General features: G+C 45.1%; 1 protein-coding gene across 1 annotated transcript in view; it reads right to left on the minus strand.

Annotated features, from left to right (window-relative positions):
- LOC136582214 (tetraspanin-32-like) overlaps nt 1-15,644 on the minus strand; it is a 48,442-nt gene extending 32,798 nt beyond the window's left edge. The window contains exons 1-3 of the mRNA XM_066583077.1: nt 15,500-15,644; nt 11,852-11,966; nt 9,546-9,643 (exon numbers count right to left, since the gene is read on the minus strand). Of these exons, the coding sequence (XP_066439174.1) occupies nt 9,546-9,643; nt 11,852-11,966; nt 15,500-15,565 (279 nt within the window). The 5' untranslated portion in view covers nt 15,566-15,644. The remainder of the gene's footprint in view (nt 1-9,545; nt 9,644-11,851; nt 11,967-15,499) is intronic.
- Between the last annotated feature and the right edge of the window lie 8,689 nt (nt 15,645-24,333).

Below are 24,333 nucleotides of genomic sequence, written 5' to 3' on the forward strand. Positions count from 1 at the left end.
AAATCAGGCCCGCTACGGATTCTCCATGGAGAATCCGTAGCGGGTCCCTCCTGCCCCGCGGACATGAGCGCTTAAAATAAGAATTAACTCACCTCTCGCACGCTCCGGATCTTCCCTTCGTCGCGGCTTCATCTTCTCTCCGTCGCGGCCAGATCTTCTTTCTTCAGCCTGGCGGATGCACACGGCACGTCGGTTGCGTGCCGCGCCAAGCGCCGGCCCGAAGAAAAAAGATCCGGCCGAGACGGAGAGAAGATGAAGCCGCGAAGAAGGGAAGATCCGGAGCAGGTGAGTAAATTCCAATTTTGGTCTCCCGCGGATCCGGACGGCTTCCATAGGCTTCAATAGAAGCCTGCGGGAGCCGTCCCCGCGGGAGACCCGCACGAAAATGGAGCATGGTCCATTTTTTTTCATGCTCCATTTTTAAAAAAAATCACTTTTATTGACCATCCGCAGGTATTTATCTACCCGCGGGTGGTCAATGCATCCCTATGGGATGAGGATCCGCATGCGGGTGATCCGCTGCGGATCCTAATTCATAATTTGCCCATGGACATGAGGCCTAACTGTTCCTGGGGAAAAGAGGTACTACAAGATTATGTCTGTGATTATTTTCTGCCGTGTATCATACCAGTGTGTAGGAACAGTGGCGTCACCCGTGACAACTACGACCCCATCATCCTTTTTATTGGCATTCCCTATCCTAGGGGTGTCTTTGTGGCTTGCAGATATACTCTGGCATTGGCTGCGTGTGTCCCTCTGGGAAAAAGAGCTTGGTAAGTGCCACTGTGACAAATCAACACTTAACCTTCCCAGCTCCCACGTATGTCAAGTGTCTGGGGTGTCCCTATGGGACGCTGCAGCCTTTACACCGGGGACACTGCTACTGCCGGAGACAATGGTATTGCTGGAGATACTTGTGACACTGCTTGGTACCTAGCTGCTATTATGAACAACCCTATGCCTACTGTCAGCGACACTGCTACTGTTGGAGACACTGCTACTGCTTGGTACCTAGCCGCTATTATGAGTAACCCTATCCATCTGGTCTTGGAGTCAAGTAAGAACTTTTAAATGTTGATCCAGGGATTATTCTGACTGCCATTATGGAGTCAGGAAGGAATTTTTCCCCCAAATTGGCTTCTTCCGCATTAAGGTTTTGTTCTCTTCCTTCGGATCAACAAGGGAGGTGGAAACAGACTGAACTAGATGGACATTATCTCCCTTCAGCCTAACATACTATGTTACTATGACCATCTGTTAATGTAAGTATGGCCTGCTGAAGCTGTAGCCACACTTCTGAGATACACTGCGCTACGCAAACAGCACTACGCTGAAGAGCTTAACCGTATCTTACAAGTGGTCGGATACTGGAGGCAGGGGTTTCCCACCTCAGCCTTAAAAAAGTCGACTGTGTGGGAGATTCTGCACAAACATTTGTGATGTTATGCCTACCAATGGTAATGGTCCGGCCCTGAAGCCGGACGACAAAGTGCGGCGACGTTCTTTCTACTAGAGTCTGCAGACTGTAATGGAATGCGATGGTTTCATGGAGTCTTTAGTGTTTAGTGATGAAGCTGCCTTCCACTTTTCGGACAGTTAACAAACGAAGCAGTGCAGGTATTAAGTGTTCACTGCGTGAGATAGGGAACACCGTAGTTCTAAAAAACAGCGGATCTTTACGGCCTTAACGCTGCAGGGCGTACAGTTACATCCTGCACACTGGGATATGTATAAAGAGAGATCGCGGGGCAATCCTGATCCATACAACACGGCTATTTTTTACACCTGACACCCGCTCGCATCAGCTCCGATAATCCGCGCCGCTCATTGGACCCGTTAGCACTTTAAATGCCGTAGTTAATTCTGACAGCAGCCTTTAAATCCCATGCGGGTGTCATGGCGGCTAGGGGCCTTCTAAGAAATCCCAGGGCTGTAATTGCAGAATGCCTATTAACCCGTGCCTATGGCAGGGCTTGATAGATTGCCTGTCAGATCGTGGTATAATGTAGTGCTATGGCATTACATCATACTGCAGGAGCGAACAAAGTAAAACAAAAACACATATATGGTATCATTGTGTCCGTAAAAGTCCGATCTATCAAAATAATGCGTTATTTACCCTGCACGGTATCCTTCCTTTTTTTCCCAGACTCGTGTGCAATAACATGGAGTTTGAATAGTCGAAAAAAAAAACACTGATCCATGACGCTTAGGAAGGAGTGAGGGAGGGACGGACATAGTGAAAGATGGAGAGACTCAGTGATAAATGCATGAGTCGCGGACAGAATGTGGGAATGATGAACTGAGTGATTGAGGCTGCCTTCACAGGGCCAAGAAACCCGCGCGAGATTTGTGCATTGCGAGACTCACATATCTTGTGTGAATATAAACCCCATTCTTTGGAATGCAGTCATATACATGTGGCATGTTCTATCTTTGTACGTTCCTCAGAACGCCCCTTGCTTATTGATTTCAATGGGACGTTAAAGACATCACATGGCTCTCGCACGCCGTGCAATGTACAGGCGAGAGCAACGCAAGATTTCCCATTGAAAACAAAGGCAAGCACTTGCAGGTCCTCTAACTCACCCGAAAGCCGCATCGGAGGATTGCTAGAAGTTAAGGAAGGTGTTTTAGCCGAAAACGCTTTGCATTGGCGTGAAATCGCACATTCACGAGCATGATATGGGGCCGAGTGTGTGGGTAGTCTGAGGGATGAACAGGTGAGATAGTGTTTCCTACATGGCTTCCAAGTAATGCCCTCCAAGAAGGCAATGTATTACACCATTAGCACTAGAAAGTGTCTGGGACCCGGCTGACTGACTCCCAGACAGCATGCAGAGGGATGGCTGGCAGCTGATGATGATTTCGTCCTGCCTCTGCAGACCGCTGTGCACTCTAGCATATGATTGGTGCAGAAGAATGTATGCTGTCTGCTCCACCAATCACTAAATAGCTCACTTCAGACAAGGAAGGCGGGGGTAACAGAAAAACAGAGCTCCTTCTTTATTCCCTCCATCCTCTCTGACAGCTGTGTGAGGAAGAACTCACATACTCCTTCTATGTCCGCTGCTCTCCTCAGTCTAGATGCTTGCTGCCAAAAGCTTTACCGGTTGAGTAGAGCCGCGGCATGATCTTGGGGGGCCTTGGGGCCCCCCTGGCTTAGGACCGAGTCACAACTTAGATGATACAGATAACGAGTCACATTAAAGGTGGAAATAAATCTAAAATGATTCATTCTTGTCGGATTTTCTTAACATCACAAAAACATGGCATTTAACAGGGGTCTGTATACTTTTTACACCTACTGTATATATATGCACACCTACTGTGTATATATATATATATATATATATATATATATGCAGTGTGCTAACCTATCTCCCAATCCAGAGTATCGCAAGTACTTGTTCCCTCTAGGGGCTGAAAAAATAAATGTAGTAATAAGTTTTAAAAAGTTTTACTAATTATTAAAAAAAGGTAATAAAAGTTTTAAAAACACCCCTTTTGCCATATTTATAATAAAAGAATCTAAATAATAAAACAAAAACACATATATGGTATCTATTTGTGTATGAGATACAGATGCGGAATAGGTAAAAGGGTGGAGCAATACCTGTATGGTAGGTGTGGCCCAAAGGATAGCTAAGGGTCGTGTGGGCTAGGAATGTTCAAGTTGTGATGGAGGTGCTGCTGACCAGGTAGTGAGTGAGTATGGAAGTAGTTAGATACACGGAAGCTCTCCAGGAGCAATCAAAAGTAAGCTTTGACTCCTTGCAACCCAATAATCAATAAAACAAAGGACCCCCTTACTGCAGCTACAAAACAGAGTCATCAAGTGAATGGGGCTGAGGTAGGGTTGAGCTGCAGTACCAGACACAGCCACATGGATGAAAGTAGTGCCATGTTGGGAATTGCAGTATAGGAGCTCTTTGTTCTACTGATCATCAGTGAACTCCTTGCAAATCATATATTGGTGGTCTACACCGAATAGGCACTTTATTAGAGGCACCAGCCCTTTCACGATTGGAGCTTCCTGTATGGAAATTAGACACGTGACCCCGGGGTGCAGCATACACTCAAGTGAGCACGTTTTCTGTGGATCAGTTTCAGTGTGAATCCACATTTGAATGGGAAAAAAAATCGAATAACCTGAGCAACTTGAACAAGGCTTGGTCATCAATGCTAGACTAGCTGGAGCTGGTATGTCATACACTGCTCTGTAGCATACTTTCTAATAATGTCTGATACACTTCAGCTGATATTTCCCTCCATTCATCCTGCAATCATCTGGTGTGTTCCCTCAAAGAAGATTCATTGGCCTGTCTACAGTAATAGTAGGAGCATCCTCACTGGACAGTTGAGCTATGGAAGAATGTTCTATGGAGTGACAAATCATACTACTCTATCTTCAAATCAGATGGAAGTACCAGGGTGTGGAGGATGCATGGGGAATGCGTTTTGCCTTAATGTATTGTTCCAACAATAAAGTATGATGGAGGTTACATTATGGTCTTGCGATGTGTTATGTGGCATGGTCTTGGTCTGTGGGCTATAGTGACAAAAACCATGAATACAGAGATGTACCTTGACATTCTAAACAATAATGCACTTTGGTACAAACTGGAGCGTCAGGTTAGAAAATATGAACAGCGTCCATTTACTTTCAGAAAACTTGCCAGAGGTTTGCAGGATGAATGGAGGGAAATACCAGCTGAAGTGTATCAGATGTTAATAGAAAGTGTACTACGGAGTGTACCCAATGTCATTAGGGCCAAAGGAGCCCCCCTAAGTATTAACATATGTAAATAAATATTACTTTTGATTCACAAAAAATCGCAGCTAAGTGTGCGAAAAATAGCGTGAACGGGCTATTTCCCACTATCAAGTCCTGAGATTAATTAGTGGTGAAATTGCCCTTTCACACGATTGGGAGTTGCGTGTTGCTGAAAACGAGCGCTGCTGCTCTGAGGGTGGAGAGAGAGATGAAGGAAAGCCCTGTGAGGGCTGGGGCGCTGGGGACTTCTGTCTTCCTAGTGGGGATGGAGGGTTTCCCTAGCAGCTGAGCTGGAGTAATTGCCCTGTAGCAGGGAGAGAGCAAGATGAAGGGAGTTCCGGGGGAACCCTCTTCATTGCCGGGGCCCCATTTATCTCAGCACCCTACCGGCATACCCCTGCAGGGGAAAATAAGGGATTCCCCAGCAGCGGGGAGAGAAGGAATTCCCCTGCAGGGGAGAATGAGGGAATCCCTGTAGTGGGGAGAGAGAGGGGGTGATGCTACAGGGCTTTCCTGAGAGTGGGGGGCAAGAGTGTGGGGCTAGAGGGAACTACCCTACCACCCCTCTAACCACATTCTCTCTCCTTGCTGGGAGAACCCCTCTAGCCCTTCTCTCTCTCACTGCTATGGGAAAATCTTCTCTTCCCCTTTCCACAGGGAGAGAGGAATTCCCCAGGAGCGGAGCTAGAGGGATATTACCGCTACTGGATGAGAGGAAGGGAATTCCCCATATCGGAGAGAGAAGGCGAAGCTAGATAGGGTGGCGCTAGATGGTGGTTACATCTAGCCACACCCCCCAGCTCTCAGAGAAGCCCTATAGATCACACCCTCTCTCTCCCTGCTATGTGGATTCCCTTGTTCTTCCTGGCAGAAGAATTCCTTATCTCCCTGCTAGTGGGGAATTCCTTATTCTCCCCTGCAGGAGCATACTGGTATCGTGCTGAGATGAAGGGAGTTCCTGGTGCTGAAGGGGGTTCCCCAGAGTCTCTCTTCATTTCTCTCTCTCTCTCTCCACTGTGGGGAAATTCATTCAGCCCTGCAGAGATTTAAGGAACCCTCAGGGAGTCCCCCTCATCCCCGCAGGGACTAACAAGAGCTTACAGGGGAACATTTAAAACGTGTTTCTAGCTTTAGCGGTGTGGCAGCACTCCCTCCCCCCTTATCTCCCTTCATGCTTCTACCCACATGCGTTTTTTTAACACTGCGATGTCGCTGCGTTTTTTTAACGTGAATGTCAATTGGACTTTCTAATGTTAAAAACGCATCACAACTTTGTGCTTCGCGATTTTTGTGCGATGCGTTTTTAACATTAGAAAGTCCCATTGACATTCGTGTTACAAAACGCAACGATATCGCGTGAAAAAAAACGCAAGTGAGTAGGAGCCCTTCCTCCCCCATTGCCATAGTTTAGAAGTTTTATCTAAACAATTGTAATGATTAGCTAATCTTCCTCCCCCTCCCTTGTTATCCAGCTCCCATAGGAGTCTATGGAGACTCCTGCGCATCACGCGCCAAACATAGGTCAGGTCCTATATTTTTACGCAGCACGGACTTTTGATGTGTGTATTTCAGTCACGCAGGTCCTATCTTTTTAGGTGCGTGTTTTATGCGCGTCTAAAATTCCTTCATCTGAAAATTCCCATAGGAGACCATCAGTTCTAGTAGCCACAAGTTTTTTGCGCACTTTTTTTGTGCGCGTAGGTCCCTGTGTGAATAAGCCCTAATGTGTCAGACTCACATTACATACGGCATCATGAAGTGATAGAATATTATTTAAATTCTAATTATTCATTAGACTAAATATACGAAAAATGAAAATCGTTGATACTGATGTTTCAAAAAAAAGATCTGAGTGTATTACAGACACATGTGGAGCTACAGCGTATCTCAGCCAGTAGAGGGCGATGCAGATCTAACTGTAACACTTCACAGTTTTTCATAGAAGCAGTTTAGTAACGGTTTTTGGCCATGTAATGCGAGCAGAGTCACTAGAAAAATTTCAGTGGCAAAAGAAGACCCGGCGCCAAAGAATACGATGGCTGCTACTGTCAGAGCTGATACCGGCATGGATATCACACAACTAAAAGAAAAAAACCGAAAAACATGGAAGGAGCTTGACTCTAGAGTCGTCGAGGGTCGTGAACGACTAAACGGCTAACAACAACAAACACATACGTTATATAATTATGGTCATAAAGCCAAATGTTTCATATATTTATCATGCGGGATTCCTGCAGCGGAGTTCAGTCTGGTACCCGGCCGGTGACCCCAGCTTACCTGTCTGGCAGCTTCTGCACATGCTGCAGATGTGCCCGCCAGCACTCTGTCATGCCTACTCAGTAGCCGCTGGTGCTGGGGAGTGACGCGTATCCTGCGGACTGCAGAAGTGCCGCAGGACGGGCGGCTTCCATTAACTTCAATGGAAGCCGGACGTGCGTAAACCGCACAAAATCGCAGCATGCTGCGATTTCCGCTCGTGGAGATGAAATGGCGTTTTGCCATTGAATGCTATGGGCTGTATTTGCAGCGGAGTCCGGAGGAGGACGCCCGCCGCAGACTCTGCAATAGAAATACGCCCGAGTGCAGGAGGCCTAAGGGGCCTATTTGTGTGCGTCTTTGCTGATGCAAAATTTACGTGTGCAATACGCAGAGAATTTAACCCATTGATGGCAATGGTTTTGTAAAAATGTCCTGATGTTGTGTGAGCATTTCTCTTCTGTGCAAAAAAATAGGACCAGTCCTATCTTTTTACACATTTGCACCCCCCTTGGAAGTCTATGGGGGTGTGCAAACACACTCGCAATGCGCTACGGGATACGCAATACGCTTTGCAATTACATGAAAAGAAGAACACATCTGAAACTCATTAGGCTAAATACTAGAGATGAGGGAGCATACTCGCAAAGGGCAATTACTCGATCGAGCATTGCCCTTAGCGAGTACCTGCCCGCTCCGAAGAAAAGGTTCGGCTGCCGGCGGGGGGCGGGGAGTGGCTGGGGAGAGCGGGGATGAAAGGAGGAGAGATCTCTCTCTCGCTCTCCCCCCCCCCCCCCCGCTCCCCCCTGCTCACTTCCGCAACCCACCTGTCACCCGCGCCTGCAGCCGAACCTTTTCTTCCGAGCGGGCAGGTACTCGCTAAGGGCAATGCTCGCTCGAGTAATTATCCTTAGCGAGTATGCTCGCTCATCTCTACTAAATACCCATTCAAATCAAGGCGTGTTTGTCTGCTGCGCACAAATGAACATGTCCTGTGTGCGCAAAAAGGACAGTAAAGTAAGTCCATACGTGCACAAAAAAGCCTAGTAAATAACGTCAATACGTTGCACTGAGGCGCAGACAAAAATAAATATGCCCTCTCATACATGCGCTTTTTACCGCAATCTCTGCGGCGTTTCGAATGCTGCGGCAATTGGGGTACAGCTTTCCCATTGATTTCATTGAGCCCCTCGCAGACCTGCATGTAATCGCAGCGTTTTCTAATGCCACAATTTTCAAACGCCATCTGCTCTATTTTGGCTTGCTTTTGCGCTTTGTAACTCACCTCATCACAATGATGCGGTGCGTTAAAAAGCGGATCTCCTAGCGTATTGCTTCTATGGGGACGTCTAGTGTGAAATGTGCAGGAAAATACGCTGAATGAACCAATTGTGCGCGGAAATTCTGTGTTAATACATGCAAATCTAGCCTTAGAGCAATCTTACTATTATTTTCCCTCTTAATAGCATTTTTAGGGATGCTGACAGTAATAACTTCCCTGCCCCTAAGACGACTGCTTTATATTTTATATTTTCCAAACCTCCAGAGACATTTACATACATATAAGTGCATCATATAAGCACATTTTGATATAGTACCTTTATTTTTGTCATCAAAAAGTTACCTTAAAGGGGTTGTCCCACTTCTAGCTGTTTGGATGCAGACAGCTCCATACATTGCACAGTGGCCGGTGTTGGTACTGCAGGCTGAGCCCATTACTGCCTGCTTCCTGTAGCAAAACAGATCGAAATAGAACAACCCCTTTAAGGGCGGCTTCAGATGAGCTTAAGCGCAAATATGCTCTCCCTAGCGTAATCTGTTAACACAGCGAACAAGGTTGATTTGCGGGCGTGTTCATGTACGCGTCACTCCCCCACTACCCTTATTTAAAAGGTCCAGATATGTTCTTTTCCCCATTGTTTTACGTATGTTCTTGCATATTGTGCGCGCATTTACGCTCCTCCCATGGACTTCTGTGGGGCCCTTTGGTGCATAAATAAGCAAAAAAAAACTGCATACACAATACTCAACGGGATGCCTCAAATACAGCATAGAAAAACAGATTTGGACCTCTTTAGGCTAAATAGCTTTTTAAATCATTGGGGAAGGAGGGCAGAGTGTGTCTCAGGTAACCCCTTTAAATTAAGGTATTTCTTTTTGCTGTGAATTCATCCCTATTAGAGATGAGCGAGCATACTCGATAAGGCAAACTGCTCGAGCGAGTAGTGCCTTATTCGAGTACCTGCCCGCTCGTCTCTAAAGATTTGGGTGCTGGCAGGGGGTGGGGAGCGGTGGGGGAGAGCGGGGAGGAACGGAGGGGAGATCTCTCTTTCTCTCCCCCCCCCCCCCCGCCTCCTCCCTGCGCAACTCACCTGTCACCCGTGCCGGCAGCCGAATCTTTAGAGATAAGCGGGCAGGTACTCAAATAAGGCACTACTCGAGTAGTTTGCCTTATCGAGTATGCTCGCTCATCTCTAATCCCTATCCATTTTCAACTTTTTTTTCCACTTACGGCCGCCATAAGGTTCTGGGATTCCCGTAAAACAGAGATGATGCTGAGAAGTAGGGTGAGAATGAGTAACCCCGATACAAAGCCACCATATAGCATCACTGGGGAGAGAAAATGCAATTATATATAGAAATACTGTCAATTCCTGTTCATATACTAAAAGTTCCATCTACACGTTACTAAGACGTTCATCTCTACACATATGATAGATAACATATCAGCACAGCGTATTTGATTATACGCTAATCTGTTCTTCATATGCTTCCTGATTGAGTTACATCTATAACGGCCATCTCTTATCAGCAGGGGGTGTTAGAATGCTGCTCGGGACTCTATTCGTAGCAAAGAGTTAAACAAGTGAAAATCCAATGTTGGTCTGCCAGACTTCATGGCCATCAGGCTTACCATGGAACCCAGTGAAATGGAAAAGTCCTGGACTATTTTTGAGCTTTTCCATTGATGAACTGTCCTCAGGAAAAGTCATCAATAGATGATCGACGGGGTCTGCCTCCTGGATCACCACCAAGTAGCTGATTACTGATGACACCATGACTATAGAAAGTGCAGGAAGCACATTGTGCTGACCATACCGCAGTGGCCTGGGTTGGTAGTGCAGGCGCAGCTTCCATTGCATGCAATGAGAGCAGTGACTGCAATACCAACCCAGGCCACTGCAATGCAATCTGCTTCCTATGCTTTCCATACTGACAACAGTGCAAATAATCAGCTGATCAGTGGGGATCTGAGCAGTGGACCCCCACTGATCATCTGTTGATGATCTGTACTGAGGAATAGTCTGCAACTAGGATCCCCACCAATCAGCTGATTACTGGTGCCGCTGTCCCTATGGAAAGCACTGCGAGCACGTGATCAGCAGGCCAGGTTGGTATTGTAGGTGCAGCTACTGTTTCATTCAATGAGAACTGTGCGTGCAATACCAACCCAGGCCACTGGACTGTGGGGTTACGATCGTGGGGGCAAACTAAGCATGGGGCCCACATGATCGTACCCAAAGAGGGATGGATGCACGTACACTGGTTGCACATGGTATTCACATGGGTTTCTGGCAAACTGACCCTGTGCTACCGGGGGAGGTTAACCTGGCCCTACCTAAGCAGGGACATTGCCCCAATAAGGGCAGCCCAGCGGTCTTCGGGTCTCAGCCCTAGCTGATCCTAGGAGCCACGCAACAGAACAGGACGCATTCACATGCCACATGACAGGGACTGAACAACAGGACACACAGAGCCAGAACACACAGCATACAGCAGCCAAAATGCAACCACTAGTAACAGATAAGCTGAATATTAATACCAGGTATTAGTTGACGTTTTGTACAAGACGTGGAAGCTAGCAGGCCACTTCACGGCCCATGGTTATACTGCTAGTCCCTACATTAACCAGGAGTCCAGCAGAACCGGACAGAGTTCACACAGCACGCTGCAACAGGACAGGACACAGATAGCAGGTCACACAGCAGGCCAACACAAAACTGACAATATAAATGAACAAACGGACATGAACCAGCAAGACACAGATCACACAGCAAGCTTGCAACAGACAAGGATTCATGACTGCTCACACTAGACACATCCAAACAGTACAAGACCAGCTTCAGACTGACCAGGAGCTGGGTTTATATGTGAGCCCAGACCCAGGAGATTTGCTAGCAGGAAGTACCACACCCAGCCAGCTCAATCAATTAACCCTGTGAGGGCTGTGCTGCTGGAAGCACAGTAGTACAACATGTCTCAGCAGCACACGTAACATGTGGTCATTGCAATCTGCTTCCTGTGCTTTCCATACTGACAACAGCGCTAGTAATCAGCTGATTAGTAGAGATCCAAGCGGTGGAAGCCCGCCAGTCATCAATAGTAAAAAAATCTAAGAAGTCCCAGAAAACTGCTTTATTTGCTCTGATTCAAATCTATATAGTCATAGAGTGAAATGGTAAATTCTGTGTGCCTGCAGCCACCACTAGAGGGAGCTCAGGAGTGTACAGCATACTATGTTATTATTGACTTCGGTGTATGAATAATATGTAGCTAAAACTCCCTCTAGTGGTGGCTACTGAAAAAAGATATAAATATATTAGAGAATATATCAGCACATAGTTTAGGTACAATGCTATTCTGCCTAATGGTAAATCTCTGCAGGATTTGGCCTGACCAAGTTGTTCTATTTATGATGGCATATGTTTTGTACTTAAATAGGAAGTGATAAATGAGATCGGAGTGCAAAATATTTACTCTTCACATATAACTGCCATCAAAAAAGACAAAATTAGATGGTTGCCTATCAATACTTACTGGTATAATGCAGATCTCCGATTGTATTGTCAGCTGGGGCGGCCTCTGTAAATACGGTGAAATGAGAGCCTAACCCAGTGATTACAGTCAGAATGCAGCAAGCGACTGCCAGGACCTAAAACAACCAGCGGAGAACAAGGTTAAAAGCAATGCAAAACTCTAGAAGTGATCTAGAACTGACCTGGCAATCACACAAAGCTCTGTTATTGGCAATGCAGTGCGCACCCATACAGAACGATCATTAGTAAACTACATACATTGCTCTAAATAACCTTTTCATTCATTGTATCGTAACTCCGACTCAGCTGATGGGTTATAATATTGAAGCAAGTGTGATAAATGGGTTATTTTGGGAGCATAGAATATCCAGCTCACCATTGTACATATATAGCTATTCCACGCAGTGCTTCATAATAAGCGCTATACAGTACAGTGCCAGACAATGGTCAGTTAACATTTCCATACAGCTGCCCTGTATATAATGCTATAGAGTTGAGCCAACAGTGTATACTGCATAATAATATACTGTATAGTGCGTAAAGATCAGTGCAGCTCAATTTAACCCTTCACTACATTTCGTATCATATATGATACAGTACACATATTTTCATATATCCTTTAAGGCAGGGGTCCCTAACTCCAGTCCTCAGGGACCACCAACAGGTCATGTTTTCAAAATATCCCATGGTAAGAACACCTGTGGCAATCTCTGAGGCACTGACAATAATTGCATCACCTGTGCAAGACTGAGGAAATCCTGAAAACATGACCTGTTGGCGGTCCCTGGGGACTGGAGTTGGGGAACACTGCTTTAAGGGAATGGTTCTGCCTCTCTACTGCATGGTGTAACAGATATGAGACATTCCATGGCATTACTGTGTGGTTCTTAGAGCAGCCACTAGAAGACATTTGGTCAGCTACAGATTATATAGAATATAATTTTTGTCATGGTCTTGGAAGTTCATATAGTGAAGGGTTAAATACTGTCATATAGTGCTCAAATACCAACAAATAAAAACTGCATAAGTAAAGTATAGCTCTTGCTGCAAAGAACCCGGGGGATTATTCATACTGAGAACTATGTGATATTTCTTTTCCCCTTTGATGGTGTTGTAATAGGAAATTGAACACTCGGTCACTGGTGTAACCAGCTTAATGTTGGGGTATCTGTTTAACAAAAACTCACTATCAGGGCGTTTTCCCACGAGCGTATATTGGCCGGCGTTTTCACAGCAGGATGATATACACACTACGATCTGATGCATTGGATTCACATGGCCGTATTTCCGCAACGTAAAAGCACCCGGACGGCCAATATGGTGTCGGGCGTTTTTACGTCGGGCCTAAAAGATAGTCCTGGACTTATCTTTTGGGCTGGAATACATCGGCTGCTGCATGGGCTCCTGTAGAAGCCAATGACAGCGGCCGGAGAAGGGAAGTGGGAGGGAGTTTAGCAGCGTGATTGCTAAACTCCCTCCCTCTTCTCTCCTACCCTCCGGGTGATTGCAATGGGAGGGGTAAGACGGGGACGAAGCTAAGCTCCCGCCCTCCCCGACCCTTATCCACAGCCAGCAATGGGAGGAGGCGGTACAGGGCGGCGCTTAGCTCCGCCCCCTCCCATTGCAATCAGCTGAAGGGGAGGAGAGAGGAGGTCAGCCGGCGAGGGGGAGGGAAGGGGAAGAGGCAAGGGAATGGCAGCCTCGGCATATATGCATCGGGGCCCATGTCGTGTAAATGGGCGCACAAACGTTAGATTTGTGCGCCCGTTCACGAGTTTTTACAGCTTACATCGTAGCGTATGTTGGCTGGCCGTGAGAACAGCGGCCGACATATGATTGTGGGATTAAAGCCTTAAGTGCTACTGAGTGCTGACTTGAAAGCGATAGATCTTGGGTGGTTAATGCCCCTTTTAGGAAGTGCTAACAATGCAATGCCTAACCTGCGTTTCAAAAATCTCTAAAACTGAACTGTAAATATAATAACATCTAAATAGATAAATATTATTCCGCACACATATAATATTATATTATATTGTAGCAAACGTTAACTTGACACTTAGGGCTTCTTCACATGGACATATTTAAGAAACGTTTTGTTTCACACGTAAATATAGGCGCACAATACACGGAGGATGGAACCAATTGATGTTGTTCGCTTGCAAATAAAAAAAAAATAGAACCTGCTCTATCTTTCTGTGTGCTTGCACATCAAAGGTCCCCATAGAAGTCTATGGGAAGTGCGCAAATCTGCAATACACTGTGCAGTTCCGTGATGCATAGAACACATCTGGCCTTCATTAGACTAAACGGCCTTTTAAATCAGGGCGCAGATGTGTTGCATGCGCATATGAACATGCCCTGAATACCCAGAAAAAGTACAATACAACACGCAACATGCGTGCAATTCATTCTCGTTCACTGCGCAAATATGTTACGCCGAAGTGAGCATACTTGCCCATATACTCATCTGAATCCGCCCTTTAGGCATTCAAGGGGTATTACCATCTCAGTTTTCTATGGCATATCCTATGGCTGATAAGTGCAAGTCTCAGATGTGAGACTTGCACTTATCTTGAGTTATGGCCCCCACTGCCCTCAGCCACCCTGAAATTGCGCATACAGTTGCCTGGAGCCGTGCTTATGCAAATAAGATAGCACAGCGATGACTAAAGCCTAGCGGCATTGATCATCCCTTCAACTCACCATACACTCATTGGTGTTCGCATCTCAGTCATGTTTGGCCAAAGTGGGAAGACCCCTTTAAATAAACAGTTTCACCAACCTATAAGGGTTTCCCTGGGGACAATACTATTGATGACCTATCTTCAAGATAGGTCATTAATAGTTGATCATCCGGGGTCCGCCGCTCAGATCCCAACCGATCAGCTGATTGTGCGTTCACTGATCATGCAATTAAAACTACATTTGCAGTTACAAGCGCCGCCATTACACAGAAGGTCGGAGTAGAGACTTCTGCTGCTTCCACTCCCACCTCTGTGTAATTGCAGCGATGTCAGTGGGCGCACAATCAGTGACGGACCCCAACCGATCAATTATTGATGACCTATCCTGAGGATAAGTCAGCAGTAGTATTCTCCCTGGGAAAAACCTTTGAATTTATCACTTAAACATCGAAGCACTAAAAAGGTCCAGGTAAAGTTTGCTGAAACTTTGTATTTAATGCGTTGTGTCAAATTAAAGTTAACCACAATAGAAAAATGCTAATGGTATAACGATACGGCTTCCGTAAAAATACCTCCAGTATATAAACCAAATGGAAAGGGCGAAAATTAATTTTTTAACTCATTAGTATGGGAAAAAAAAGCTGCGAACCAAACATCTTACTGCCCGTCAGTCATTATATTGCAGATTGTCGGCACATATTAATATAACGTCGGCGCCAAACTTTTTCACTAAACATCGGTGAACTTTTACAATAAACTTTTGCAGCGTCTCAGATAGTCTCAGCTGGTCCATTAATGTGGCAGCGTCACGTTCTATTTCATAGTTCTGATAACCGTGCCCATTGTATTAGATCAGGGCTGGTCTACACACTGTAACAATGGAGCAGCGGGCGCAGGAGCATTCATCACAAGTTCCTTCCTTCATATAAGACAAATGGTGAAATAACAAGAAATGATCTCATTACCATAATAAAGAGGCCGCTGACAAGGAGCTGGCATCTGGCCACTCGTACCCACGACTTACATCTCATGCTTGTGTGTTCAGTGCCCGCTCTCTGGGCACCCTGGCGCTGCTATATACGTCCCTCTCACCGACTGAACTGCTACATGTTACACACATTAAGCACATTGACAAATTCCTTCCTGCTGTCGACTCTGCAGATACTGATAAGTGACAAGCTGAGCACTAAAGGCATGATGGGAAATGTAGTTCTGTATAGGACTTTCAAAAGTTCCTATTACTTGAGGACAACGAAGCAAAGTTTTGGATGAATTTTTAGGAGATTTATAGTTGGCATCCGGTTGAAATAAGCCTGATTCTTGCACATTTGTATCGGCTGACACAATATTATATATGCAATAATGTAGTCATGTAATAAAGGGAAGGCAGCACAGAGCTATAGCTTTGTTCTAATAGGTCTTACTAAGTAGCGATGCTCCACTGCGGCGGAGGATCACGGATTGTCTCCCATTGTTTTCAATGGGAGGCCTCGCATCGCACTGTGTGCACCTAGGGTGGTGCAATGCGAGGGCATCCCCAAATATAAGACGTGCCGCAATTTGTTGAATGCAATCGCTCATGTGTATGACCCCATTCAAAAGAATGGGGTTCACATTCGTGCGAGATTTCGTGCGTCTCGCAACACACAAATCCCGTGCAATGTTCTTGGCCGTGTGAAAACGGCTTAAGGCCTCCTACACACAATTGTCATTTTAGCGCTTCAATAGCCGCACTAAAAACTCTCGTAAATTGCATGAATGAAGAATAGCCGTGATGCGGTTTACATGGCTGGCTGTTCTGTCTTGCAGTGCACTGACACGGCATCCCCGAAATCCCCCGGCCACAAGGACAATGAAAGGCATCCCCACAGTGATGACGGGGATGCAGGGGGTCCCGGAGGGGATGAAGGGGAATCCCTTCATCTCCCCACGGATTCCCTTCATCCTCGCGGGGATGAAGGGAATCCTCATGGGGATGACTTTCATTGTCCTGATGGCCCAGAGATTTCGGGGCTGTGGAGTCAGTGCACTTCAATCCCTGGGCTGCCAGGAATCCCTGCGGGGATTTTAAACTCCTTCCCCCTCCCTTTGCTGGCCAGCTCGCATAGACTCCCATAGGAGACTATAGAGCTGCCGACGTTGTACCATCAAAAGATAGGACAAATCTTGTCTTTTCACGGAGAGAAATCTCGGCATCAAAAAAAATCAAGACTATTACGTTATCTTTTGACGCACAATTTTTTTTGACGTGTCAAAAATTGGTTTGTCTTAAAGAGCCCATAGGAAACCATTTTTTTTTCTTTTCATGCGCCTGTCCTGCGTCAAAATGCCGCTTGTGTGACAGAAGCCTAATACTTCACTCAGACCTAGGCTAGTCACATGGGCTTTAGCGATTTTGCAGCGATTTTTAGGCATCTTTGTTCCCGCAATTTTTGGACGTCAGCAATGCTTTTTTTCTTTTAGAATAACCTCGCGTCGCATTGTTGCCGCCCGCAATAAAACCGCGCAATAAAAATGTGTGTTTTTGTATCGCAGAAATCAATAGGATTTTCTAATGTTAAAAACGCAACATTTCCTAATCTGCTTTTTTTACTGACTCTCGCGTCAGGCGAAAATCGTACAATTTTCTCGCCCGTGTGAAACCTCCCTAATACAGTCTCTTGGAAATCCAGCATCTAGATCTCACTGGAAGGGTCTTCAGTGTAGACTGCTCACGCTCTGCCCTCTGTAACAACATCTTAGTCCAAAAGCGTCAGCGCCCGGAACGGCATTTTACTTAACCGTACAATGTCTTCAGTGTAGTTCATGGACTCTACAATAAGCCTGTTGACTATCTGTTAGCGGGCCCTAACGGTGCGCAAACCTAACATTTAGTTGGAGGCCAGTCTCAAAGTTTCTTGTGTGGGAGTTGGAGAAACTTCTGACCCAGGCTGATGGTCAGGAGCGCAACTCCACCGAAGCTCCTTTCGGTTATTATGTCTCCCTCTTGTGGCAGCAGTCTCTGGGTCCTCCGAACAGCTCTTTCACTCTGCACTCAGCCTGCCTCTCTCTAAGGGCTTCTTCAGACCATCATATGCGCTTTTGTGCAAACATTAACGGAACACATTTGCGCCGTAAATGAGGCCTTTTTGCATGTATATCAGCAAATTTTACAGCACTCTTTGTTCACATAGATGTAGGGCACCCCCCACCATGACTTAAAAGGCTATGTAACCTAATGAGGTCCAGATTTGTTCTTTTTCCCCTCGGTTTTGCGCTGCATTTCGTGCATCCCGTTGCGTATTGAGTGCGCATTTGTACCCCCAATATTCTTCTATGGGACCCTTTTGGTGCAAAAATGCGCACAAAATAGAGCATGTTATATTTTATTGCATGCATGGGAAATGTGCACGGAAAATGGGGATGTACCCATTGATATAAACGGGTTCTCCTCTCTGCATATTGGGAACGCAAGTTTTGCGTATGCAAATACTCATGCAAAGACGTCCGTGTGAAGGCTCTTTCACGTGGCTGTGTTTGCACACATTTTTGTGCACAGAAAATCTATGTACACTAATCGCAGAGAATAGAGCCCATTGATGTCAATAGGTTTGTTCTCATAAGCGCATTTCGTGCATGCGCAAAAAAATAGGTCCTGCTCTATTTTCATGCGTTTTGCGCAGTGAAACTACCATAGAAGTTTATGACAGGTGAGAAATTGCACAAAGTGCAGGAAAAGAAGGCAAATGGACCTTATTAGACTTAAATAGCAATTAAATTCCATGGAAAAGGTGTATCACACGCACGTATGAACTGGCCTTGCATGCGCAAAATTTACATTAATATGCACAGACACGTGTGCAACAGGCTGATTACGCTGCTCTTCAAACCTTTCTGTTCGATCATGCCAAAACTTAAAGCAAATTTTGGCACTCTGTGTATTTTTGTTGCAATTTTCAGTCCATCACACAGTAACATTTTAACCCTTTCGGGAAGCCCCTTACAGTAGCTTACTATATACTGTGATACATCGAAGCTGCAGAAGTCAAACGATCCCAAATTTTTAATAAAAGTCAATCACAAAAGGTAATTTTTTCAAAAATACCAATAAACTGCATGTAAAAAAAAATGCCCCCAAGGGTGCCCACAGCCTTTAAGATACTCAGGCTCAAGACAATGAAATATTGACACACATTCAGTATTAACTGACTTATTTTGAAAGCAAAATGTCAGACTTTGAGACATTTCTTGTAATAACTGTGACATTTCCTTCCTGTAATTAGAACTGTAACGTCTCTACAGGAGCCGCTGCCGTGCCATAAAGCAAATCTGTCTTCGGATGTGCTAAACCTTGGAATTCCTTCTATAATTGTCTACGGAAAACTTTAAAAAAGCAAAGTGATTGATTTTCACCCGTACTTGAGGTGCGAGAACAAGGAATAATATTTATTCTAATACGAGGAGTCTGAGGGATCCGTACAAGGTGGCACCACCGCTTTATAGACAGTATGGGATCTCTAATTAAATTCCATAAATCGGAAAACAAATCTACCGTTTTCCATGTGCAGCACGTTCCCATACGACTATATGCAAACACTCTCCATTAACCCTTTCCAATCCACTGTCTGACGTCTGAAGACATTCTGTTTGGAGCCTGTACAGCTCCGATGTCGGAAGATGTCCAGCAGGGTATTCTTACTGTATATTACTGGCCACTCTGTTGTCGGGGGTCTCTCCAGCATATCCCATACCACAGTACTGGCTCTAGCCAGCAGATGGCACCATTGTGAAATGGCAGAAAGAGAAAGCCCCCTAGGAAACCCTAAATCCAAAATTGGATTGCAAAGGGTTTAGTGCTGCTGTGTTTTAAAGGACCACTTTGGGGGAAAATGTATATACTGTTATGCCTAGTGCATGCTCTGAGCAAGTGGTGGAGGACACAGGGATTCAAGGAAACCAGAGAGAATATCAGGGCGGATTCATACGAGCATTTGCGCCTGTATCGGTGTATATTTTGCTGGTTTTTGCCATGCCCACTTGAACGAGCAAAAAGAAAAGAAAACGCAAAAAAGACCAGAAGTTGACATAATTAACCCTGCCCACTGTAAACAATCATAAATAGGCCACAGGTGTAGTGGCCCAGAGAGTCCTACAGGATAGTCTCACACATTTAGTAGTCCTGAAATACCTGGCTATGTGTTCCTGTGGAGACACAGAAGGTATTGTACGGAAGAGAGACCCTATCTCTCTCCTATCTAATGGGCTAAAGCTATTCTGCCCGGCAACAGCTTGCTCCTGATTGGCTGCGTGTCATAGAATTCCCAGATTGGTAGAGGGGAAGTAATAGAAAGTGAGCAGGATGGGAGGTGGGGTGAGAGGAGAAAGTGCGGGAAAGCAGCAGGAAGTGGGGGAGGAGTTGCCAGGAGGTAGAGGAGATGTAATGCAGTGCTACAGCAGGATATCTGCTATCCTCAGGGTAGGTCATCAATAGCGTTTCGCCTGGTTTCCACTACCCAGGACCCCAGATGATTGGGTGCCCGCTGTCAGCACTGCACCATACAGGGGAATGGAGAAGAAGCTGCTGCTCTGACCCGTGTAGTGGCCGGTACTTGTTACTACAGGTGCAACTTTCATTGCTTTTAATGAGACCCCAGCCTGCAGTTACAAGCACCCGCTAAAACACAGGGGTCAGAGCAGCAGCTTTCCCTGTGTGTTGCGGTGCTGACAGGAGGTGCCCAATCAGCTGAGTCAACTATTGATGATGACCTAACCTGAGGACAGGTCATCAATGGTATTTCCCTGGAAAACCCCTTTAACATTTAAAGTGATTGAACTCAAACTCTGGATAAAAAACTATTAAATAGCGACATTTGTAATTTTGGATTGGATTAACTTGTTGAGAACTTGAAATTAAAAGAAATCCAATGACCAAGATCATTAAAAGAAAAACTGTAAAAATTCACCATGTGGTAACAAAGAAAAAAACAAATTTCACCAAGTGTGACATTCTCATCTAGCATGGAGTCTACCCACATCCAGAGTAATAGCCCGCTACCTCTAATGCTGAAATGAGGCTGTCACCTCCAGGACTTTAATTGTGTAATTAGTGACGATCAGGCTGTCCATCTTCCGAGAATTTGATGAATGTAAAAGTGTCCAAACAAAGGCGCCTGCAGATCATTGCATTTCGGCAATTTCAGAAAAAAAGACTCAAGACCTCTTCAGAAAAATCAATTTCCAGACAGCGTCTAACCGACAGCAATCACAGACCGACACAAAGGCAGCAAAACAAATTAAAAAAACGTAAGTATCGCTATGAGGTCCTCTTTGCCTTATAACTACTAATTTAATGAGAAACTCAAAAAAGCAAAATACTGAATGATCCCTGTAGGGGGAAGAGACAATGGGAGGAAGGTATTGACTACAGTATATCACAAAGACAAGTTCTGGCGTTACGTAGAACCTCTATTATTCTGGTAATGTCTCCAAGATATTGGAGCAAGCTTGGACTGGTCCATCAGAGCACCAGAAGATCCTCTAAGTAGCCTCAGGCTCTGACCCAGTAATGGGCCCCAATGGTCCATCAGAAGACAACCCAATTTGGAAGTGATTTTGCAGCCAGCCACTTACCACTAAGGTCTATTTCTAAGGGGATGATTCACAAATAACCTCTTAGGCCTTATTAACTCCTTCCTGACATGTACGGCTCACATCGGGTGTATGTGTATGGAGCAGGCTGAAGAGCCAAGACCACTATATTCATTGCAAGGGTAGGCCATCTTTGACAGCTGATGCCCGCTGTAGTTAGAGATAACTACAATTGCGGCTTCTAACCCTTTAAATGTTGCATTTGACAACTACATTTAAATGCCTTGATCGGTATTTGTGAATTTCGAACGGCCCTCCCCGATAAGATGGCGAGGTGCAGTTCATGTCTTCTGAAGACTGGGCTGCTCTGAGCCTGTGGCTAGCCTTAACAGAAATGCCGATTAGAACACAACATAAAGCAATACTATGGTATTACCTTATACTGTAAAAGTGATCAGACGATTGCAAGTTCAAGTCTCCTATCGGGACTAAACAAATGCCAAGCCGCCATCAGACATGTGCAGTACAGATTTTTTTTTTTAATCTCTGTTTTTCCCTTACCATCGCTAGGCAATGATGCGGGTACCTATGTGCCATTGTTTGGGACAGCTTCCATTGACTTCAATGGAAACCGTCTGTGCAAAATCCACATGAAAATAGAACACGCTGCGATTTTTCTTCCACTTACGGAAATCACAATTCGATTCTGCAAGTGTGTAGGAAAAAAATGATTTTGCATAGCATATTCTGAATGGTATATTTGCTGCGGATATTCGGTGCGTGTGTCCACCGCAGATTCCGCAATACAAATCCGTTCGTGTGCCACCGGTCTAACTATCCAATTTCTCTATAGGTGTAGAAAGGTCAAGAATACATAGTGTTGAGCTCCTTCAGATGAGCGCATGTGCTTTTGCGCATGCCTAAGTGCAGCATATGTAACCTGTGAATTAGACTCTTTTGCGCCCATATTGGTGCATTTCATAGTACTTTTTGCTCTGGCTTGACATGCATAGGTTGAGGGCACACCCCCACCATGACTTAAAAGACTATTTAGGGCAGCTTCACATGAGCGTATAGCAAAGCTTTTTTACACTGTGAAGGTCGAGCAATCATGCGCATATCTACGCTTATTACTGTGCTGCCTGTGCGGCCCAGGACAATTCACATCGGCAAAGGACACACCCGTGCTTTGATTAAAAAGGTTGTGCAGCCTAATAAGTCCCAGGTGTTATCAATTTCTCAGCAAAATTGTGCAGTTCATCGCGCAATTTCGCGGGTATTGTGTTTTTGCGGGCATTAAATGCATGGGTTCTATTCTTTGTGCAATGCACGTGCGCAATTATGCTTGTGTGAGAGAGCCCTTTGCCTAATGAGGTCTAGATGTGTTCTTATCCCCACGGTTTTGTGCAATATTTCATGCATCCTGTTGTGTATTGCATGCACATTTTCACACCTTTTCATTTTCATAGACTTTTATGGGGCTCTTTGGTGCGCAAATACGTACAAAATAGAGCAGGCTCTGTTTTTTTTTTTGCGCAAAAATATGGAAAGTGAGAACGAGCTCATAGATACCAATGGATTCTATCCACTGTGTATGTGCAAATACACCTGGATTTACATACGGAGTCAAATTCATTATATAGTATAAGCAATCAAATAATTTCAAGTTCAATTTCCCTATGGGGACTAAAAAAACTGTAAAAAAAAGTAAAAGCTTTTTTTTATTGTAAAAATTAAAAAATATTCGAAGTTTAATCCCCCTGTTTCCTCTTTTTATAATATTGGGCACTGTCATGTTCATAAAAGTCCAATCTATCAAAATAATGCATTATTTTTCCGTATGCTGAACATCGTCAGAAAAAAAATACACAATATCAGAATTGCGCTTGTTTTTGTAACCCCTGTCTACAAGAAAATTTTATAGAAAGCGATTAAAAAGTCGTAATACCCATAGGGCTATTTCAGACAACCGTATATTGGTTGGGTATTCACGCTGGCTGATATACGGCGTCTCTGTCTGCAGGGGGTGGAGGCTGGAAGAGCCGGGAGTAGTGCCCTGAGCTCCCGCCACCTCTCTGCCTCCTCTCCACCCCCTTTCGGGTGCCGGCGCAGGGGAGCGGTGAGTAGCGGCTGTCAGCAGGAGCGGGGGGGGGGGGGGGGGGAGAGGGAGAGGGAGATCTCCCCTCTGTTCCGCCCCGCTCTCCCCCGCAGCTCCCTGCCCGCTGCCGGCACTCAAACCTTTCGTCTCGAGTGGGCAGGTACTCGCTAAAGGCAATGCTCGCTCGAGCAATTGCCTTTAGCGAGTATACTCGCTCATCTCTATTCATGACCTATATTTTGACGCTGCAAGAAAGATCGTCAACTGAAAACGTCATCGATTTGACCATTTTATGGCGCTGCTGTAGAATTGTTTGCTCAATTGAGAATTTTCCATATTACCTTAACTTCAAGCTATAAAGTACATTAATATCTGTCAGTCAACAAGGAGCTCTGAGAGAGCAAGAGGATATAGGGGCCCAATTTACTCACTGAGACGTATTTAAAGATGACTTAGATGAGGTAAGGACAATTCTATAATCGGATGAGACAAAGTAAGAAAGGCCAAAGTGTTTCCTACAATGTTCGCATCTCCCCACATCTATGTTTCTGTTAGCATTTTCCATTCCTATTTAATGACATTCATTTAACTTATATTTTCAAAGTCCTTAAGAAATTGTGAAAAAGCAGAGGGACATTGAAGAAAGGAACGATGAAGAAGATCAAAGTCATCATCGTTTACTGGGTCAGGGAGCACCAGACTACAGGTTGGAGAATATATGGTGGCAAGAGAAGCAAATAGAGGGTAAGATGCAGACAAGGTGGAAAGACAAGAAGTGAAACCTGACAAGAAAAAGGAGAAGAAATCAAAGGCAATGAAACATTACTGTATGCGACTGTGAAGATGGAAGGATTGAAAAGTCAAAACTCCAAAATGTTGAAGACCATCTTTGTGCCACACTGTCAAGAACAAGTAGACAAATAAAAAATCTCCTGTGCTCAGAAGTCTAGCCCATAAGAAAGCCATTTTGCAGAATCACCAATGTACTTACTTGAGAAGCGGGTCTAGGAGAAATCCAAAAGACACTCCCCTTTAAGGCCCAAGTGTTGTGAAGAAAATATTTCAAAAGCTTGCAATAAGTATATCCATTCCATAGAAATCACAGGAAAAGTTTGTATTTTAATATTAATGGCT

This window comes from Eleutherodactylus coqui, chromosome 11 (genome assembly GCF_035609145.1).
Source record: "Eleutherodactylus coqui strain aEleCoq1 chromosome 11, aEleCoq1.hap1, whole genome shotgun sequence".
NCBI lineage: Eukaryota > Metazoa > Chordata > Amphibia > Anura > Eleutherodactylidae > Eleutherodactylus > Eleutherodactylus coqui.